The 23,076-nt window shown below is 40.2% G+C and overlaps 2 protein-coding genes across 3 annotated transcripts in view; one reads left to right on the top strand and one right to left on the bottom strand.

Moving 5' to 3' along the window:
* Nucleotides 1-7,128: 7,128 nt before the first annotated feature.
* On the bottom strand, nt 7,129-16,649 carry CdGAPr (GTPase-activating protein CdGAPr). Of its 2 annotated transcripts, none has more exons than XM_018508266.1 (8): nt 16,247-16,649; nt 14,126-14,332; nt 12,913-13,050; nt 12,446-12,850; nt 12,000-12,330; nt 11,579-11,912; nt 10,578-11,493; nt 7,129-10,249 (listed from the first exon to the last, which is right to left on the bottom strand). In XM_018508266.1, the coding sequence occupies exons 2-8, from the start codon at nt 14,204-14,206 to the stop codon at nt 7,796-7,798; spliced, it is 4,659 nt and encodes a 1,552-aa protein (XP_018363768.1). In that variant the 5' UTR covers nt 14,207-14,332; nt 16,247-16,649; the 3' UTR covers nt 7,129-7,795. The 2 variants fall into 2 exon arrangements, with proteins under 2 accessions (XP_018363768.1, XP_018363769.1); XM_018508267.1 differs by lacking the exon at nt 16,247-16,649 and adding an exon at nt 15,645-15,698.
* Nucleotides 16,650-20,438: 3,789 nt separating this feature from the next.
* Nucleotides 20,439-23,076, top strand: part of ACC (acetyl-CoA carboxylase) — a 20,063-nt gene continuing 17,425 nt past the window's right edge. The window contains exon 1 of the mRNA XM_018508255.1: nt 20,439-20,671. Coding sequence (XP_018363757.1) covers nt 20,592-20,671 — 80 coding nt within the window. The 5' untranslated portion in view covers nt 20,439-20,591. The remainder of the gene's footprint in view (nt 20,672-23,076) is intronic.

Genomic DNA, 23,076 nt, shown 5'->3' with positions numbered 1-23,076 from the left:
GAGAGAGAGGGGGGGTGAGTTTGTATCGATGTCGCGTGCTCCGTAGCGCGTTTGAATTCTCGAAGGAAACGCTCTTTCAGAATTTCACAATTTCTTCCAAACGACATATCGGAGTAATACTCGCGAACGAAACGCGAAAGCCGCGCTTTGCAGGCAAGGCAAGGGAGATCTTTGACGACTCTAAAGTCTGACACGCACATTCCGAGTTTCTTGAGAGTGGCAGGGGGATGGAGGGGGACTTGGCCTTTGATGTGCAGGAAGATAACATCGGCGTTGTTTAGAGAAAGAAACACACCCGAGCTGGCCAGGTAAGCTGGTAAGCTAAATGAGATCACGGTGCCATTTATGACGTTTATTAGATTCCGTTAAGACGTCTATTATTACGGTACGTAAATAAAAGGGGGAGAATTCGCGCCCCTCGTCGAGGGAGACGAAGCGGAATGCGGCGAAAATAATGAAATAAAGGACAATGAAGTGGCAGGTACAATGGCCAATAGGGCATAGAACGAGAGGACGGGCAAGGCGCCAGCGGGCGATGAGGCCTCTCTCTCTCCCTCTCTCTCTCTCTCCCGTACGTGGAAGGGGTGTTGCAACAAGGGGTTACAGAGCGCGGCTCGCTTTAGTTCGGCGGGCTAAATGCAGTGGGCGTGTTCCATTACTTTCATTATTTTCAGTCGCCGGGGGTTCGGTGGGTATCGATGCCCGAATGTAACCGTAGGTCGCCCCAGTGCGTGCAACGTAACGCAGCCAGCGAAAGGTGGGCGACCTACGATTTTCGCCCTTCGAGTCGATGCGAATCCATCGACGGTGACGCGGCGGCAGCGAATTCGCTATATCGAAGCATAACAATATATATTGTACATGTGCGCGCGCGCGCGCATGTGTGTATGTATGTCGACCGAGATCAATTTAATCCGCTCGAAAAAAAAAAAGCGAAGAGAGGGACGAGAGCATTGGGCCTCGAGTCGAAGAGACCGCACGCGAGGGTGAACCGTTAGCTTAACAAGCTGTCAAGACGTCGCCGCGTGTCAATCCGCGGCTCTCCAACGATCCCCGAAATAAAGCCACCTAAAACCCTTCAGTCGTCTCTCGTCTCGTGCGCGACGAGCCGCGGATGAGAGTTTTTAGTCCGGTCGCAAAACGTCCGGGTTCTTCTCTCCTTTTCTTCGAATTCAAGCAACGCCTACTATACAACGCGCATTTATATTTATATTCCTGGAAACATCACTGTGTAGATATTAAATACCTACAATTTTTTCTTTATATTTTCCTTAATACTAGAATTGTGCCAATTCAGCTGATAGTTCTTTCTTTTCCAATTAATTTGCATTTGCGTGTGGAGCTTTACATATTTGTGACTTTTCATGAACAATTACAAATAGTTTTACTTTTATGTGGTGACATCCTTCCGTATAAAAATCCAGATTTACCTTGAACCGCGATTGGGTTAATTTGGACTTGCGGTTCTATATGTTAATTGTTCCACTTTTTATCATTGATTTAGTTATACAAGGTGGAAATGAATAAACGTTAAATATTCTAGGAACGTATTCCCATTTATCAAGTATTAAAAAAGTATGAATACATATACAGAGAGATTTTCTTTTAAAATTTACCCTTAAAATATGGTAGTTGTGATACAATACAATATTTTAAAGATTTTTACCATGCACTTTAATAAAATTAATCAAACTTATTTTATATTTTATTGTAGTTTTATTAATGAATGAGAGAAATTTACATAAAATTCTTCGAAATACAATGTTGTCCCACGACTATTATATTTTCAGGATAAATTCTAAGAAAAAGTTCTCTCCGTATAGGATCTATGAACGCTTAGTTTTAGAATTATTAAAGAGATTTTTCAATCTTTTTTTATAGTTGGTATATATGTGCAAGATCGAAAAATATGATGATAGACCATTTTGAATAATTTTTGTAATAAAATGTTTAAACGTTTTCTAAAAAATAAATGTTCAAATATTGAAAAATATTTAAATATTTATTTACTTATTCTATTATTTTTTTAATATTGTAAAACACAATAAAATTTCTCCTATCTCACAAATTAAAGTTTCTCATAGATAAATTTTTTAAATATTTTGTCGATGGGAATGTTTCTAGAATATTTGACTAATGTACCTATTTACACTTTTACATATCATATATAAATTGTTTTTTTTCTTTTTATATATTATTCTTGTTATATTATTTATTATACATATATTATTGCTCTTATATATTTACTTTTCAAGCATAATCTCTGTGTGATTGATTTAACGGGACTCGTCTCAAAATGTATATAAGTAAATGATGCTTTTCTTTTCTCTCCACGCGAAAATTCCAGGTTGATCTAGCCTGCAGACTCGCTGAAGACACGTGACACGCGAGGCGAGGAGAGGATATTCACTATAGAGACAACGGCGTTACTGCCCACGTGCCGTTTAACTCGATCACAGTGGCAATCTGGCCTCGTTTCAACCTCCGGTTACTACGACGCTTCCGCTAACAAATAATATTGTCGTCGACCCTGCGGGGGCGTTCTGATTCGATTTACGCACCGTGAAAGCGCGCTCGGGGAAGGAGCGACACGCGGTGGCGAGCGGTGGATGCGAGAGGAGTGACACGCGGCGAGGATGAAAGGCACCGGCCGCCCCGGTCGGAATTGTCGGAAATGCCCCGCTCGTATACTCGTCTCTTGGCTCTTGGCTCTTGGCTCTTGGCGCGCTCCTAATCAGTAATTTCGAGATGCGCGAGTCGGCGCAACTGTTTAAAAGCCGCGCTACCCCACGGTAGACCCCGAGTATATGTATACTCGCGCAAACTACGGGGTGAAGACACGGCACCCCGCGATACATTCTGTCCCTTTCTTCTTCTTTCTCTCTCTCTCTTTTGATACTTGACGAGATCACTATCTACACGGCGTGTTTAAAAATAATTGCCGCAGTAGATCCAGCGATAGTCACGGAGTCGCCCTCACCTCGGCGCTTCCTGGCCTCTCGAGCGGCCCTCGTTCTACGATATAAAGGCGAACCTCAACCCCTCGAAGTTGTGCGAGGGCACACGCGGACCTCTTTCGCCATCGGTCGAGTAGTACCCCACCTTTCATCCACTTTATCACGGCGTTTAAAGAAGTAAAGACTAAAGGTCCTTTATACGTGTCGAGTGAGCTCACCTCAAGATGGACCCGCTCGAAAGCAGTCGAGGCTTTGCTCGTGGCTCGACGACGACGACGACGACGACGACGACGACGGAAGGAGATGAAGCGTCCGGTTTGTCGCGCGAAACTAAAAAAAGAAATATACTGATACAGTTCCGATTTAATTATCGCATTAATTATCGACGCATCATGAAGACAGGGAATCGTAGACATGGAAAAACCAATCTAATTGACTTGACACTCGAAACATTACATTATCTCTTGATATCGCATTAATTATTATCCATGCATCATGTAGATATGCGCGGACATGAAAATTCCAAGAAACATCACTCTGCTTTCTCGGTGTTTACAGTATTTATATTTATTTCACGTACAACTTGCATATATTATAATTATAATCGACAAACAGTAGTCTCTCATAACGGAAACAATTATCATTAAATGCGATTATAACTAAAGGGGGCAAAGATGCGCCCAGCCGGATAAGGCGTGAGCCTCTTACACTCAAAAACAAGATTACTATATATCTATATATATATATATTAGCCTTTGAATATTACAGAATTAGTTTTGTGTGTGTGTGTGTGTGTGTGTATATATCATTGTGTGTATGTGTATCATTTTATAGGAAATTTTTTACTTTCTAATAGTTTTTAGTATTGTTTCGTATCGTTTCTTCCTCATGCCTTTAATAAGAACCTCTAACAACTATTTTATACGAGACTGTGGGAACCTCAAACTTATTGAAAATACACATCACTCGCGGATGTATTGTTATTGCGCGTTATATTGTGCACAAGCATTCGTCATTAGGTACCTCTTTATAAGGGGGTTTTTAGAGACGTTGTCTAGATATTTCTCTCTTTTTAGGCCATTACTATTTTGGATAAAAGTACCCAGGGAAGCGCGCGCAAGCGCGACTATTGAATCTCTGTTTTTACAATTAATAGTCAATAATCGTAAACGTACGTTATAGGTGCGGTCCACTTGGCGTTACAAATGCTTCGAAGCTTTTAATTGACCAATCAATAAATGCTACCGGAACATTTGTAGCATCAAATAAACCATGGCCCATGCGTATCTGAATGCTGCTTATAGGTTTTCGTGACAGAGATACACGACTAAGATAATAGAACCAGGGATACAGGGCATGCGGATTGCGGGATAGCACAACAATACAACGATCGTTGATATCAATTTCCGATTATCATACGACTCGATCAACATTAACGATGTTCAACAAAAATTATTTTTTCTCGAGCACAAGAACAAGCGTAATCGTTTCCTAGAATTTCAATAAAAAATGACTTTTTCGACTCTCTTTTTAGCATTAAATACGATTTAGTATCCAGATTGCTTAATTACATCACAATTTGAAGATGATATTTTATCATTTTAATACTTTGATAGTCATGTCACTCATATCTGGGTGACGGCATTGTTTATCCGATATAAAAAATAATTTTATTAAATATATAGACGTTAACAAAAACAATATACATTCCATAAAACTTAAAAAAAAAAATATTTACAATAACATCGAATTTATTGAGATCAGTGTCGAAATCAGAAGTTAAAGCATGAAAATTACAAAAGAGAATAATTTTAGTACATTTTAGCATATTGTAATTATGATGTTTGTTAAGCCCGATCTACATAGTGCGCAGAACGCAGATCACAAATGAAATACATTTCAGATTATAATAGTCGCAGACCGCAATACGCAGGACGCAAAAGTTTAAGTTCATCCAACTTCCTGTGTCCTGCAACCTATTATAATTAAAATACGTTAAGTTAGTTTCTAGTCTTGTAACCTGCGATCCATGTTCTGCCTTATGTAGATCAGATTTTAAAGAAATTTTATCATAATCCAAATCAAGTATGTTGATCGTTACATTAATTTATATTATGTTAAGTACATTTAACTCATTAAAGGGAATTTGTTTTGTGATTATGGTGTTAAAAATATTTTACAATTATAGGTTCTATTGTGTCAAAGTTGTGACTTTAATGTTACAATAGACTCTATTAATCATACAGATGTTTTTAATCGTAATCGATACAACAAATTATTTTTAAAGCCTTATACAAATCACATTTAAACAATTCAGCCAATTGACCAATGCAATTAATCAATTTTTTCGTTGACCGAGATCTCGAAGAGATTTCTAGTATTGTGAACACAAGGCTTAAGGGATGAAAGTTCTGACATGCTTAATTTTAATCGCAATAAAATTTTCTCAACACGTTATGTATCATAGTTACGTCGACATATACATTAAAATGATCTTTTTTGCAACTTTTATTTCTCAAAATTGTCGTCATTTAATAGAACGATTTGATAAATGAGATCGTATTCAATGCCAAAAGAACCTAAATGGAAAACTATTTTCGTTCTTGTGCTATTTTTTATTAAACACTTTAATTAACGTTAAAAAAACAGTCATGTCGACGAGCGAAATAAAGGAACGTTGTTCAATACGAAAACCACGATTTCGAATCTTCGCTATGCATGCAAGAATTTAAACATTATTGCGCAAATAATAATCCTAATTAAATGCCTTGAGAATATTCAAGAGCAAAAACTATGGCTGCGTTCGCTTTGACGCGTTCGCTCACAGCGCTTTAAGCGTATCTTCATCCTCGTTACTTATCAAATATTAAACAAAGATAAATGCTTAATAAACGCTATAAGCGCCAAAGCGAACGCAGCCTATATTTCCAGCTCTTGGAGTATTAAATTGTAGTTTGTTCGTTGCGTCCACATGAGAAACGTAAACACGATCGAAATCGTATTCAAGAATTAGTCCCAGTCTTGTTAAACGGTTTTTAAACCGTGTTTAAAAAAAAGCTTTATAGAAAACGGTAAAAAAAAAGGAATATTTCGCGCACGAAAATATTATCGTTCTCTCTTCCATAGAAGAGACCGATTAAAACTGCTGAGGAAAAAAAATGAAATAAGATAAAAGAAAATTACAAACGTAAAACTAATCTCAATGTCGCATGACATATAACTTTGTCCCTAATAGGGGTGAAATGAGGCGAGATGAGGTAGCTAAGCAGAACTGCTGCTTAGTAATACAATATAATGAAACGCGAGGCCAATGCACGCGATACTATAGAATAAGCGCTTATTTAAGAATAGAAGTAATTCTGTGATCCGATAGTAATCTTGATTTTAAGCAAGCCTTCCGTCGACAAGCGCATTGATATAGAAATTAATATGTTACACACATTAACTAACTGAGAGAATTAACATGTTTCCAAAAGATATATCTGTAGATATCGCCATTATGGACCAGTCCATAATGTGAGAATAACATTAGCGCGCGAATGAAACGCCCGATTTAACGTCGTGAGTCCATCGAGACTCGCAATGCGCAATTTAGTTAAATTTTATACTGTATGTACCAGAAATTTCGGCTGCTACGAGAGAGAAAAGACTCACCTAAATTTCGGCGAAATTATAATTTCGCTGTAAAGAGACGATTAGGTTTTGCGTGGCTCGTAAAGGAGTCTCTCTAAATAATTTCAAAAGATTCTTTTTTTCTATAATCCCGGATCTGCAATATTTTTAAACCTTAAGTTACAAGGAATGGACGAATCACAATCACTTATTCTCCTCGCATTCGACTGTAGTTGATCAATTTCTTACGGCTTACGGCTTAAAATATCTATTGTAGATCCGGACTAAGGAATTTTTACCTATGACATGTAAAAGCAACAGGTGAGTCCAACGTCTCGCGTAACGTCGTGAGACTCTACATGAGATATTATTGACTCTGGTACATACAAAGCAGCTGAGATATTACATGCGCACGCGCGTTTTCTTTTCACTAGCGTAACAGTACAAAGAATATAAGTAAATATAAAAATCAAATATAATAATATTAATAATGATAATAATAATTACAAGGAGAATCGTTATTAGAGCTTCTAACAATAATAAAAATGAATACCTTTCTTCAAATTCGTAATAAATTAATAATGAAATTTAAAAGCGTTCGTACAATTCAGCTAACAATGGCGATCGACGATACGAAGATAGATCGCGCAACTCGTTTCATCATAATTCATCTTTATTATCAACCGCGATATGCTGCGGCCCAACCGATGAGATTCAAGTGAAAGCGATTTAATGAATCTAGTAAAAGAGCGTTTGGCAAAATTACATAAACAATATGTTGTCGAATGCAACGGCATTCGCTCGTGTAGTACAAATAAGCCCAAGTTAGCGTACATATATATATACCTGGGATATTGAATATAAATTCAATAAAAATATATACGAGCCGTAAAGTTATGTAATTTAAGATAAACGCATTCTCTATTATTACCGTTTAGACATACATTTGCTCGATCAGTCCCGTCATTCTAATTAGTTGCCTCATATTCAAAAACAAAAGCAGACATGGCGTTAAGAACAAGGTTGATAGAATTTGGTCGTACGATTGATTAACTTGACAACTGTCCTACGTAATTCGCGCTTGTTCTAAAATGCAGATAGATAGTAGATATCGCATTACGCGTTAACTACTCAAAAACTTATTTTTACTACTACAAGAGAACGATCTCGCTCTTTCTCTGTCTCTCTTTCTCTCTCATTCCTGATCTTACAAAGACCGATTTTTATTAATGAAGAGACGGTCTTGAAGCTCTCTGTTTCAACCTGGTTAATAACGCCTGCTCACTGTCATCTTCTGTTTTTGATAAAACTCCGCGAAAACTCTCCGACCGATACTTGTCTCTCAAGAACGTCCTTCTTTCCTCTTTGTACTTTTCGATTCTTTCTCTACACTGCGGATCTCCTAAATCTAGACCGCCGAGATTCCTCAGGTGGATCTTTTCGGAGACGCTCGAGCAGGTACCGGAGCTGCTACCGACGTTAGGCGTCGAGCAATGCTGCACGTCCTCGGACGTTGGTTTCACCGACAGGGAGATGTCTCCCGTCATCCGGTTAAACTTTGCCTCGTCCAAGGAGCGGCTCAGTGTTGCCCGAGTCGCCCTCGCGTGACGTGCTCGCAAGCAGGGTGGTAAATGCTGAGACGGCTCTTCGAACTTGCCCCGTGCGCAGTCCAACTCCTGTCTCATCTTACTCTCTCTAACGATCTCCCTGCCAATCTCCGAATCGAAGCTTCTTCGCTCTCTAATCGTTTCGCTCTCGTATTTTCTTCTTACGGGCATGGACATGTCTCCTACAGCGCCTCCAGACAATCTCTGTAGAGCTAACTCCTGCAAGATCGCCGCGGTATCCCGTGGTGGAAGAACCACCGTGTCGTCGACGGTCGGAGACGAGGCATTCGTGAATGTACTCGATGTGTCTAATGTCCGTTCCATCAGCTCGGATGCCCCTTCTGGGGCGTGCGCTACTTCGCAAGGCTCGGCCGCATTCTCCGAAGGAATTCTCACTTCGATGTTGCCTCGTATTTGACTGGCTTGTAAGCTGGCACCCTTGTGACCTTCGTCGCTACGTTTGGAAGCGCATTTGCGTATCTGTTGCGTATTACTCTGCTGCTTCTGTAAATTATTGTATCCGAAACTTTGGCACTTTTTTGACAGTCCGTTCGTACAGTGGTCGTTGTCACGATCGTCTCGCATAACGCTCGTTTCCTGATCCCCCTCAGATTTATTCGAGAATCGCGGATGATTCGTGACGTGTAAGGTTCGCGTCGCGCAATCTCGTTGCTGCACGCTAATGTCTCTCGACAGACGACGATAGTTCTCGAAGGTTTCTGTTTCTCCGAACAGTTCTTTATCGTTGCGTACTTCATTCCGATTTGTACCAAATACGTTTGCGTTGTCCGCCTCGATGTAACACGCACGAACCTGTTGCTGCTGTTCTCTCGCATTAGACTCCTGGCTCGTATTTACATCCGTAGTACAAGAATATCGATTGCCATTCTCCCGGTCGCATAATCGAGAATGAGCGTCATCCACAAGATTATCCTCGTTTACGAGGCTCAAACTCGTCTGCAAATCGGCCTCTTCTCGTTCGTGCTCGTGACTCGTGTACTTCTTCGTATCGGTAACATCGAGTATCATCTCCTCGCTTTCTTGCGTCGATATACGACTTCCCGTCGAATTGTCGACACTCATGCAGAACGTCTCCGCGGTTGGAGACAAGGTGAGTTCCAGCAATGTTCCGGGAACGTTCTCCGACGCTAGATTCGCGTTGCTTTCCACAAAGGAATCGTTGGGACTAGTCGATTCGCTGATTGGCGTCGTAAAGGAATTAACTACTGTTCTTCCGACGATCACCCAATCGCCAGAGTCGTTGCTGCTGCCCGTTGCGCGCGGACTTTTAGCATTGGTGAACACTTTGTCGGAGGTATCGCAAATTATAAATTCGGACTCTTGCAACTCTTGCAGAGTTTGTTCGTACGACATCGGAGAATCGAGATCGGTCGTATTAGATGACAATCTTGGCAAATCGGCGGTAAGACTATTCGACGGATCGGATTCATCGCATCCTTTAACTGTCTCTTCTTTTTCTTCATACGATTTAGATGATGTCTCCACAGAATGTAAACTCAGTCCGCTTGTCACGTCCTTGCGAGATACTGTAACCCCACTAGATGCTGTCTCTTCGCACGAAGAGGATAATTGGTTACACGATGTCATCTCTGTATCATTGAAAACAGAGGCAACCGCCCTCGATTGAGTTGCGACGCGATTTTCAGTGCGCGAAAGCGATGTGGTGGTTGCGTTTCTATTGCGCAATTCCGCTCGCCTGTCATATGTTATAATCCTCTCACATGGCTCCAATCTTTTGTCCCGATCTTCAAAATTTATAGATAATCTATGGCTAGGATCCGACGATTTTTCAGAAGACGACACACTAGTTTCCTTCAATTTATTTGTATCGCTTCCGTCGCGCTCATCGCCAATCTCTAACGGCAAAGTAAAACTTCGAAAACTTATTCTAGGGCTATTAGCCGGTGCCGGCGAGGTGGAGTGAGACGTGCCTTGCAATGTGGCGGGGGTTAACGGCGTAGAGGCTTCCGATAACAGCGGTAGATAACCTGGTGTTTGTAACGGAGACGGTGTATCGACACTGTGAATATCCGCACTTGTCGCTACCATGACCTGAAACATTTTAACGTATTAAACATGATGTATTCAGAATGTTTCGAATTTAAATGGCTAAATTTTGGGAGCATATAGAGAATGCGGAATCGATAAGCTGAGAAAAAAAATCCTTTATATGCTCGTTTTTACTTCATCTGGAAAAAATCGCAAAAATAGATAAAACATAATTTTCGAAATATTATTTTTAAAGCAGAATATTATTGTTTTCGTGCATATCTCTAAAGAATTTTTTTTTTGTTACTTTGATCCCACACACGTTCTCAAAGTTTGACCATTTACATTTGAAACACTCGTATATGGAAAATTACTAATTGACGTTAATTACCTGATCGGGACTTTGGCTGTCTATGAAACGCAACTCAACGTCGCAATGCAGTCTTTCTTCTAAACGAGATCGTTTCCTCTTAGATCCACCGGTTGCAGTGACACATTGATTTCCTTCGGTTCTCTGTCGACGCGGCGAGGCCTCTACCGACGCCACTCCGCCACCTTCCTCTTCCGAAAGCATTCGCATCTCTCGCTCTTCGAGGTCAAAATTGAGTTGTATTTCTGAGAGATCCAACGGCGAGGATGCGTTGGGCGCATCAGCCAAGTGGTCAAAGTAAGAGTCGTGCGAAACAGATCGACTGTGACCGCAGGTTCTGATAGGAGGTGGTCCTCCCAAGAGGGGACCCAATCCATCCTCGCCGTCTAGACTGTCGGCACTTTTGACAGGTCTCAATCGTCGCAAGGAGTTCATAGAACTCGGCACCGTTTCCACTTGAGATGGCGTGCCAATTTGTCTCGGTTTTTCAACAGCGCCCTTGCCAAACAGCGCTCTCCAATTAAGAGAAGGTGATCGTTTCGAGCCATTTCGTTTGCGCGGTAACTCTATGACAGTATGATAATGCAGAGGCAGGCCAGTCGGACCCGCTCCTACTTCTATGTAATCGGGTTCGCCTCTGAAACTTCTATTACGCGCTTCCTCCAAAGTAAGCAGTCTCGCGGACGTAGTGATTGCCAAAGATTTTGGTCTACCGACTGGGCCGTCCCCGAATATGAGTTCCGCGTAGCAAACTAGAAATTCCGTCACGACTGCCTGGACCCCGACGCCCTGAAGTGCCGCCACGCCACCCACTTCCAATTCCTTGCATCTCAAGAGATTTGGCGCCCAGACGATGGCCACGTTGCGCGGAGTCATACCTGTTTCCGTACCACGTGCGGCTACCCTCACCAGATGACGCATCAGATACTCCAGTGTCCTGAGTACCATTTGAAAGATAGAATAAACTGTCGACCCATTGCTACAATAGAGCGCAATAAAGTGAAAATAAAGGACAAAATTACCTGTAATGCGGTGGCGGTAACTTCCTAACTGCGTCTCTCATACGTCTCAATCTCTCGGCATCGCTGCCAGCTTGAACCGCATTGACAAAAGTGGAATAAAGTTGGTATGTGCACAATGGATTTGGCAGCTCTCTAAAATACATCTTCAATAACGACGCTACGGAGTGGATATCTTGCAAAATACTCTCATCGGAATGCAACGCTGGTACTCTATCTTCGTCAAAGGCGTTCCGCAGTTTTTGAATGTTGGACGTTACGCCACTAAGGCGGTATATACCATCGACTAGACCATGTTTCTCTATGAATTCCGCACAGCACGTTAAAACGGTAGGCACTACAAAATGAATAATGTTTCTTTTTCTTTGTACAGTTTATACTCAACAAATATAAATTATTAAGTGTACTGTAGAATAAAATTTACCGTCTTGACCAGAGTTTAATAGATGTTCTCCCAAGTCGCAACCAAACACACGCTCTCGCAATATACCCGATTGTTTTAATCTCCGCCTAGAGGGTCGATTTAGTATAAAGGATCTAAAAAAAGCGATAAGTTTGCCATGTTTTCGGAGCACGGGCTTTACTGGTAACCTTGACCTGACCGTCGTTGAAACAGTCAAGTGACGCGGTACTTTGTCCCCAATTACAGCGACGCATTCGGCTGGGAAAAATCCAACCGCGAATCCATGCTTTCCACGCCACCACGTGCTTTCTCCCGGAGGGGGCATGTCTATAACGGATATCATATCGCCTACCTGTTTGTCACGTAAATCGTTTTAATTAGTAATCGTCACAAATTTTCATGACACATTTACAATTTAGCCAGCTGTATTTTTTAAACAAAAGCTTTTTAGCGAGTTACATCGTTACCTGGAAAGAGATCTCATCTTGTGCTTGAGCGGTGTAAGGTCTCACGGCGTATGCTGCAGCGACGGCTGGAGTATTAATAGGACAGGAATCTGATTCGGGTACCAGAATTCTTCTTCCTCTGTTATCGAGTTGTAACCAATTTAATACTGGGCCGCAGTTTAGGCCATCGTGATTCAGCTGCGAGAACCGGCTCAAGTAATCCTTTAGCATATCACAGGCATTTTTTGGCCGAACATCTGGAAGCTTCGTTAAGGAGGAAAACTTTCTGTCGAATATGCACCGATGTAATTGCTTATCAAACATGACGAAGTTGTCGTAAGATCTCTGTAGCGTCCAACACGCGTCTCCGGATGTTATTCGAACGGCGTAGCTCTCCGAGTCGTTAGAACCTTCATTGACGGATACCTGAAAGCCGAGTTGTGTCTCTTAACTGGATCTTTCGCATGTATTTCGCGTGTCTAGCGTACCTCCAGAGTACCAAGCTCGACATGCTCGTAGTGAAAATGGGCACATTCGTCGAGTTTCGGAAAGCGTGCGATATTACTCATGTTGCTGCCAGAACTAATAGGCGTGCCGAAATCATCCGCCCGATTACCACCCAAGCTCTGTAATTTCATTCAAAGGAATAAACATTAAGAATTCAATCTGGAAATATTAATATCAAATTTATGTAATAAATTCGATATTCTTTTGCCTAGCTTTCAAACGTGGTTTACAATGTATATAGTGAATCTTTAAATCTTTTGCCCTAAGCTCTGAATCGTGACATTAATTTGCTCCAAGCTCTAAACTTTCCAACTGTAATTTGATTAGCTTGCTTAAAGCTTATAATTCAAGGAAACGTTGGAAATGCTTCTTACTAGGAAAAAAACATCACAATTTAGAGCATAAAGCAAAAGGTTAAAAATTACACTCATTGTAGACTTTAGTCCTGATTTATTAGCGAATTCGATTAGTGCGCATGTTAAAGCCGTTATACCCACATTTAATCTCAATGTAAAAGTGAAATGCAAATATTTTGAATTATACAATATATTTTACTTCTCTTCTTCTCCTTTTTCTTATGTTAGGCCTCTGTTACATCTGTGTCATATGCTCTGTGTCGCACACCCTGATTATTCAATTGCCACGAGGATATGGGACTTACAGTTTTAATGCCGGTTCCAAACGGCGGAATTTTTCGAGAGTTGTTTTTGTAGGCAAGAATACTCTCGGGAGGTTGCCAGCCTTTTCCGAGAGCAGATACGAGCATAAATATTTTGGTTCCTACTGGAATCGAACCTCTGGCATGATAAATCAGTGCGCCGTCTACCATGCCACACTCGCGCTCGACATTTTACCTAACAGTATAATAAAGTGTACTGAATATTTTATGATTTAACTGGTTTTCATGTTTATAATAAACATATATCTTTATGTACAACAGCTTTAATGTACACCAGTACACACAAAGTCCAATCGAATTCACTAAATGATAGGTGTAGCAAACTTTTAGTCCTTTGCTTTAAATTCTAAATTGTGACATTATAACTTTAAACTTTTTTGCCAGAAAAAGGCGTCACAACTTAAAGTTTAGAGCAAAAAGCTGTAAGCTTACTATACCTACAGTAGATTAGGATTTAAGTGAGCGACACATGTCGCGTACGAATTCATAAAATACATTCTAATTTCTAGTTTAACCTTCGTCTGAGACTCGATGTCGGTGAGCCGGTGAGCACGGGGTCTCTCCTGCGTCGTCGACGGCCCGGGCATCTTGTGCATCCTCTCCGTGGACGAGGACGAGGAGGACGAGGATCCAGACCTTTGACCCGATTTGCCACGTGCCAGGGTGACGGCCGATTTTCACGTTCCTCTCGATCGAGCCATCATTTCCTTCTCGCAGTTTTTCTACAGACGAGATGAGAAATCTGAACACTGTTTTCAAGGCACGTTAGACACAAAGTTCTCGTAAAGAGATGCCTCATTCGCATCTTTCAAAGAACAATCACTTTTGATGTTTTCTATTTCAGAACCCTGTTCATTTAGGATTTTAATAAATTCGCTAAAAATATATCTCATGTCAAAATCGATAGAAAATTTAATATAATCACGAAACACAGCGCGATTATCGACCGACGTTTCCCTCTCATCTATGATGCATCTTTAGCGTGTCTGCGATCGTTCGCAAAGGAAGCATCCGCTTTTGGAGACGAGATCCGCCTGCGACACTTTTTTTTTTCCTCAACAGCTCACCATATGCGCTGTGTATCGCGCGTTATCCAACGATCAACGCAGATAAAACTAAAAATAAAGTCGCAGTAGATAAAAGAAAACAAAAAAATCTTAACTACACAATTCCATTTCGAAACGTATCGTAAACGTTATTTTAGCACGAGCAGAGTGAGACGAACATTTTGAATTTCGATATTTACTCAACTCTTCGTTATTCCTCACGATAGTTTCACGTCGTCGGGACGTTCTCGAGCACGGCACAGCATCGTTCCCCCGTCCTTGTGTAAATCGTGTGAAACGCGCTTCGGGGCGTTTTGGTTCGATCAGCTTCTGCGTGATCGAGCAAGGTTGTAACGCGCGCGGAGGGGGCTGTCGGCTGACTCGGCTGACTCGGCACGCTTAACAAGGCGAGTCTATTATCTAAGGCGCGCGCGGAAGTGCCAATAACCCGAAGGCGCACGTCGACCAACGTCGACAGCTCTGTTGTCTCCGTTTCAGCCTCCAAACGGTGGCTCAGTAACCATCCGAATCAATATAGCCTTTTTACGAGAGGACTTTAAAGGACCAGAGGTCCACTCAGCTACTTCAATCAACTCGTTTGAAGCCAGAAGCCAAAAAGGAGGTCTTCCCGATCAAAACTCAACGGGGCGTGTATCAATTAACTTAAAAATGTAATATCAAGCTTCCGGACGTTGCGCGACGTGAGAGAGGAATCGCAAATTCGCGTGCGCCGTGATTCTTGTATTGTATGTAGCTCAACGCCGCGAGCGCGCGTTGGCACGATGCTCGATATGCGAGACCGCGAAGCAACAAAGTAGCGGATTCACGGCACTCACGCACGCACGCGACTCGGAGCGAGAGGGAGGGGGCGGGAGACCAACGTGTATATTTACATCGCGAGCGTACCCGCGATGTGAACGGCGGGCCGCGGGGAGCAGAGAAGAGGGAAGACGCGGAGAAGTGGAGAGAAGGAAGGGTTTATACACACCGAACGTTCGCCGCTGTTCTCGCCGCTGTTCGCGCACCGGCGAAATCGCAAAGACTGCGAACAGCTGTGAGCCTCCGCAGCTTTTCCCCCCTCTCACTACCTTACGGTCCGAATCTTCCTTCCTTCGCACGGGGGATATAACGGCGCTATTATGTCACGAGAGTGGTGGTCTCTTTCTCTCCGCCTCACTTTCTCTCTTTTTCGTTCAGCGGGGGGGTTTCACGTCCAACGCTCTGTCGCGCACGCTCGAGCGAGGGCGAGGGTTGGACCACTCAGGAGGCATCGAGAGGCATCGAGAGGGGAAGGATGGGTCAACGCGACACGACGTTTACCAACGTTTACGAAGAGGGCCGCTCCGCTCGCTCTCGTATTAACACGGTGCAACTCAAGAGATTCGAGATATCGTGTCTTTTCGTATATCGACCTTCTTCACACTCTCAACTCCCTCAAAAAGTTCGAAACATCGTCGCTTTTGGAAACACATGCTACTTTGACTTCCACGTCGGATAACCATTGGTCATTAAAGAGCTGGAGTCACACAGTGCTCCATCTTGGAACGCTGGCCGGGCGCGGAGTCGCGGACTTGAAGGAAAATAACGTACCCGCTGCTGTCGCTCCCGAGTCCCGATGTCCCGATTATGAGAACCCCTGGTCAGCCGGATGTCCCGCCGCATGCCAGAGAGGAACGTACGCGCTTTCGCCCCGCGTCCGACTCCATTTGCCCTTCGTTTACGTACGAGCGTCGTGACGTGACGTTGAGGCCGTTGAGGCTGCTGCTCGCGCGAACCGAGTCCAACGCGACGGCGACGATCTCGCTGAGGTCGCGTTTTCACTCCGCATCACTTCACCGTTCCGCTCGCCGCCGATCACCGATTCCTGACAATCCTGATCCTGACACGAGCGCGGCCGCGCAAAGTTAACCTTCGTCGACAACAGAACAGACGATCAAGGATACTTCTTTTCGACGCGCTGCCCACCCACCCGCTACCCGCTGACCCACCTATCTACAACTACTCCTCGACCTAACCTAACTTTGCCTAGTAACCTAACCTAGATGAACTTAATTCGACGCAGGGGTTACAAACTCCTCCTATCCTATTGTTCTCTGTCGGTACCAGAGTTTGCAGCGCCCTCACTGTGAGTGACGGGGCTCATGAACGAGAATTCAATCTTATGTTTTCCGTCATATTAATGAAAAATACGTAATGGGGGGATAAATTTTACTTCCATAACGGATTCGGGCTGAAGTACAAGTGATTCCGTCTATGACCGCACCGAAAGAGAAGTATCTCCAATGCTGACTAATTTCTGGATGTTCTAAGAAAACTGACTGATCTTCCTGCTAAACTACGACCTTCAACGGAGATTTCGTGAGTTTCTCTCAGCAAAAACTGACGTGTTTTTTCTTGACTTTAATATTCACCGATGAGAAAATCAAAGACGGCCGACTTTGGGAAAATTTTCGTAACTATATCAATAGAATCCGGGAGATCCAGAGATAATTGAAGAACGATGACGTTATCGACATTTGATATAAATTTGCGATTATTAATATAATAACATTTGGATAATATATTACTAGATTCATGATTTTTTATTACGTAAATGCTGTATAAATAAGTATATTTTTTGTATATTGTCGCACGATTATTTTTTTCTCTATACAGTTATCTCTATTGATAATGATTGAGATAATCGAACTCTAACGATAACATTAAAATTACAGTTTCAAATAAAAGTCGAGTATTACTGAGTTTTAAACATATTATATATGCGTGTTTATGAAATTAATAAATCATAAAATTAGTACTGTATTATCAATTTTTTACTCTTAATCACTTAAATTTTAACAGTCATGAACTTCTATAAGATCGGCTGTTTTTAATAATATTTCGTCGGCGCTATATATTTTAGTCAAGAAAAAACATCAATCTCTTGCTGAGGAAAACTCACGAAATCCTCATTGAAAATCAATAGTTTAGTAAGAAAATTAATTCGTTTTGTTTCTTAAGTCTAAGAACATTTAGAAATTAATTATCATCATTAGAGATACTTGGTCTTTTTCCGGTGTGGTAAATCATTACTTCATTTTACCTTATTGCTATTTGCAATATGACGGATTAATATCTAGCTAATATTCGCTATCTGTATTCATATTTCTATAATCATATTTCTTATGTAATTCTTCCTATACAATTTTTTTATTATTATTGATTAGTTTTTATAATTAAAGAAATACATTTCCATGTAAAATAAAAATATCAAAAAATATATAATTCTTCGCTATTTTAGATAAACTTATTTTTTACAAATAAAGTATTAAATTTATTTCATAATCTATATTGTAATTATTTTTTCGAGTAATCCAATTATAAAAAATAACATTTTAGTTTAATAAACGTTTTCTAAAATTAACTTTTATTTTAATAGCTCATTAGTTTTAATTTAATTCAGTTAACAGAAAAGATTAGCTTATCTAATCCCGAAAAAAAAAACAAATTTTATGTCTCATTCTGTATTCTTGATAGTGTCGTCTTCCATCGTCTCTGCTTGTTTCTCCCGAGCGGAATGATTACGAGATACGATCGATAATAAATTGGTTGAGAGCGCCATTTGCGCTCCAAACGAGCTATCTGTCCGTAATACCTCGAAGCAGTGATCCCGAAAATTGACATTCCCGCTGTGTCTGATAATGTCGCTTAGTGCGATGCTCAGTACGCGACAGGATCTGGAATTTTGATCGGGAATGTCATGGTCTACGGCTTTTTTATTCATGCTCAGGTTCCGTCAAGCAAATCCAAAACTGCTTTAATTTAGGACATTCCTGGGATGCGACTTTGCCCTGCAATTAAATTCGACAGAGAATAATGATCAGCACAGCAACAAAAAAATAAACGAGTTAATAAGGAAAAAGTGTATTCCGATATATTATATATGTTATTTGCATCACTAACTACTTTTACCCGTAAATCTTAATCACATCCGTAGTTAGAAACTGGCCTATTACAATCATTTCATTCTTCAGAGGAATATCTATGACTGGCCCGTTTCAATAATTACAGATGTTATTAAATTCGATTAAGGGTGCTATGTAAATGTAATCACTAACAAAATATTATTAAAGATCGACTTTTGTAGAAGTCTGCGTGAATAAATTTTGATAGTAATTTTTAACTAATTACTGTTCATAACATGATTGATTATATTCATACCAATAGTAATTGTAGAACAAATTTTAGAGCGTTTTATGACAATATACGATATTATTATGTCATAAATATATGCATTCTTATTTATGAAATATCTGTATTATACTACACACAGTAGAGCTAATGTTTACTTTCAAGTTTATCTCTGGTGCAGGTCTATCGAATTCGTTACTCAGTAAAAAAATTGTTATACATGAATATATATAAATATATATAAACATGTCTAACACGCATAAATATTCATAAACATATATAATTATTGAATTTATTATATATGAAATTAATTATATGTCTGGACATCTTTCTTTTATAAAATTATTTTAATTTTTAGTGTACTAAAAATAATAATAATATTGAGATAACATCAAAAATAGTTAATGGGACAATTTTCGCATTGTTTATTGTAGAAAAAAATCAAGTTTGGAAAATGCCACAAAATTTCCTCATACATAACTATATATATGTATAATTTTACATACAATTATATATGAGCGATTCTTTTACATTTCCCCAAACTTGATTTTTTTTAAAACAAACAATGGCCGCGTTCAGTAGACTCAACAGTTTTGCAATCGTTTTGTGATTCTTCGCTGAGATAGAACTATTCCTTTAAATCTAAAAGTATAATCCAATCAGCGACGAATCATAAAACGGTTGCAAAACTGCTGAGTGCTGAACGCAGCCAATGTGAAAATTTTTCCTTTTAATTATTTTTGATGTTTTCTTATTATTATTATTTATAGTACGCTAAAAAGTAATTTTATAAATGAAAGAAGAATATATATGAACATGTGCATGTGGACATATCTCATACATAATTATACATGTTTATGAATATTTATACGTGTCAATGCAAGTTTATACATATTTATGATATTCATGCATAAAAAATTTTTTACTAAGCACTAAACAGCAGAATGTCTAGATGACACATTTTTTTCGGGATATCTTTGAACATCCTTAAACATTGTAATTTATTAATATTTTTAAATGGCTTTTTTTAGATATATCTGAAAATCAATCTCCGTTATTCCCATGAATAATCGCCGTGTTTATTTATCTACCGAACATGTCAATGACCGGTATTCATAGTCGGTTCTTATTTTAAGACCGTCTTAAGTAATGTCTTAAATCGCTAATGCAGTCCTCCGATTGGTTCATGCCATCTTAAGACTGTACTTAAGACAGTCTTAAATATATAAGATCCGACTGTATATGAATACCGGCCAGAGGATCGCATTAGCGGTAATTGAGACATTCTTAATTACTTAAGACGTTCTTAAAATAAGAACCGATCGGCCAATGAAACAATTGCAATTTAGATTTTGCGTAGACGTCGTATTTGTGCGCCACACCTACATTGATCAGAATAACGTGTGCGTCGTACTGATCCCGACTGATCCCGACCGGTAAGGACGAGCGCGAATGATGACAGTACAGTGGCATGGGCATGTCGGTGTACTCGTCTGTTTTTTACGTTTCGCGTAACGCGCGATTGCGCGCGATTCAGTAGCGAATGTAGGGATCGTCCAGGATCGTCTGACGTGTGGAGGAAAAAATAATTACATATAAGTAGTCACGCGGTGACGGTGACTCGGCTCGTCGCAAAGCGATCTCGACGATCTACCGGCGTCACACAGGTGATCCAGGTGAGGTATCGAAGTGTTATAACGAAGCACGGTGAACGACCGAATTTCCGAATCTCGATCTCTTTCGCGAAATCGCCGACTCGTCTCGAATGACAGAACAAGAGCGAAGGGACGAACCTAACCTCCAGGAGAAGCAGCGGGTTGCTCCGGCGCGAAAAATTCGTCATCGGTGAGTCGACGTTGTGTCTCCTCTCATTCACGCGCTTAGATAATGAATAAATTTATGCGAGGCGAGGCGAGGCAAGGCGAGGCGAGTCGAGTCGAGTCGCTTTCGCTTCGCGCCAGGGTCAGATAAGCGAGTGTTGACACGAGACCTCTCTCGAAACAAAAATGTCAACACATTGACCAGATTCGTCGAGATTGGTGGTGCGGTGGGTCCAGGGGCTTCAGGGGGTCGGAGGACCGCCCCTCGGCCCGCGTCGACCGCGCTCAGCACGAAGCATGATACATCGCCAGCATCGTGCCACGCTACGTCACGCCGCGCGCGCGCGCGCAGCCAATCGGCACCGCTCCTGCGTCGCCTGACATTCGACTCAGCCAATCATCGGCTCCCCTTCATTTTTCGACAATCTCGTGTGGAAATCTATGGACCATGTGAGGACCACAGTTCACGAGTCGTCCGTCATTCAAAATATGACTTCAAAAGAGAAGTCGAAGGTTCTTCCTTCATTCCTTCTAGGACGTATTCAAATTTTCGATCCGAGTGCTCTTCGAGTATCATGTTATCCTCGGTTAATATTCGGTGAACAGAGAAAAATGATACCTGTACTTCGTTCTCTCGCACGTGGAAGTTTCGCGCGAGAGGTGACTTGAAAATTTCGAAAACCTAATTAACTTCTAGTCCGCGTGTCGATGAAAGTTATCACATGTCCGTCTTATTCACTTCGATTTTCATTTCACTTTCATGTAGATGTGGATCATTCATTCGCGAGATCAAAACCGCTTGGGAAATTGTCTCGATGCTTCGTTCGCATTCAGAGAAAAGTGTTTGGTATTTGTGATTAATTGCATGGTAAAATAATTATTGTTAGGAGCTCCATTTTTTACAGCTATTATACTGTTATAATGTTAGTAATAATTATTATATTTTTAGTTCTGTCAAAAAATATATATAGTTAGCACCGAAAATTACTATAAATTATAGTTAAATTATGGTAAAATAATTATAGTTAGGTTCTTTTTTTTATAGTTTATAGTTACTGTTCTATACGTTAGTGGCAATAATTATACTTATACTTAATTCTGTCAATAAAAACATATAATTGGCACTGAAAATGACTATAAATTATAGTTAAATTACAGTAAAATAATTTTACTGTAATTTTGCATGATGAAATAATTATAGTCGACATCTCCGTTTTAATAATCATTACTTGTATAACAATAATAATTATTATATTTATATAGACCTATCAAAGATATAGTTGGCATCGAAAATAACTATAAATTTATAGGTAATTGTGAAACTATTTATTACTTTTCATTCGGTGTGAAAATACGTTGCTGCAAGTACGATTGAATGTATCTCCATGCACAACGTGCGTTCACAATCCTTTGCGGCAATGTAAACAGAAACGTATACCTCGACCTTGCTCTTTCGTGCTTGCGCGTGTAAATGAACGAGTGCCTATAAGTTGCTTTCCATTTACACCGATTCTCAGGTAGTTCTCACTTGTGACGTCATAACTCAGTTGAATGCGCGTTCCTTTTACATTCTGACAAGTGAGATTTAATTGAGTTTTTGCCTATAATCTGCACAAGATCGAGACCGTGTGCTTTAGTGAGTCTCGTAAACTCACTTTAAAAGTCAGGTTCGAACCTGTGTTGTTTGTGATCACTTTTTACCAAACTAAGCAAACAATGACGTCATTAATTTGAGTATGAAATACTCAGCTCACTTCAGACTCAGTTTCACTTGTGTGTAAATGGAAAGCAATTGTATTATCTGTAGATCTGTTCTTTTTGGACCAGTTCAGTCAAAAGAGCAGGCCTTATGTTCCGGTTCACACAGCGAGAAACATTTTGGATATTTGTAATTCTAATTACATGTTATTATAATTATGATTATTACTGCTACAAGATGGATACTAAGTACTCTAAAAGAATTTAAAAGATAATTCCAAACTTTTTTTTTGTACATGATTAAAATTTCATCAAAATAATTCGAGTCGTTGTCGAAATTTTTCGAAAATACACACCTTGTATCTTTGATTTTAATTTGTTTCACACATATAATCATATGAAGTTTTCGACTTTGAGTGAGGAATCATTGCTTAAAGTTTAGAGTACTCATAGTATTTATTCTGTATGTATAAAATTCTATCAACAGATATATGCATATTTGGCAACTTTTGAAAATGTCTACAGTTACTATTACATTACAGCAGTAATAATCATAATTATAGTAAAAACTAATCTTAATATTGTTTATAATGAAATGTAATTATAATTACAAATGCTACCAATTTTTCTCTCACAAGTAAACCTACCCAAGTGTCAGTGACCGATTTTGATGTAACTTGGCATACTTTTAGAACTCACAAAAATAATCGATACGTATTTTTTTATATCTGC

This window comes from Trachymyrmex cornetzi, unplaced genomic scaffold (genome assembly GCF_001594075.2).
Source record: "Trachymyrmex cornetzi isolate Tcor2-1 unplaced genomic scaffold, Tcor1.1 scaffold26, whole genome shotgun sequence".
NCBI lineage: Eukaryota > Metazoa > Arthropoda > Insecta > Hymenoptera > Formicidae > Trachymyrmex > Trachymyrmex cornetzi.
The sequence above is the reverse complement of the archived record's forward strand: the minus strand, read 5'-3'. Positions and strand labels throughout refer to the sequence as shown.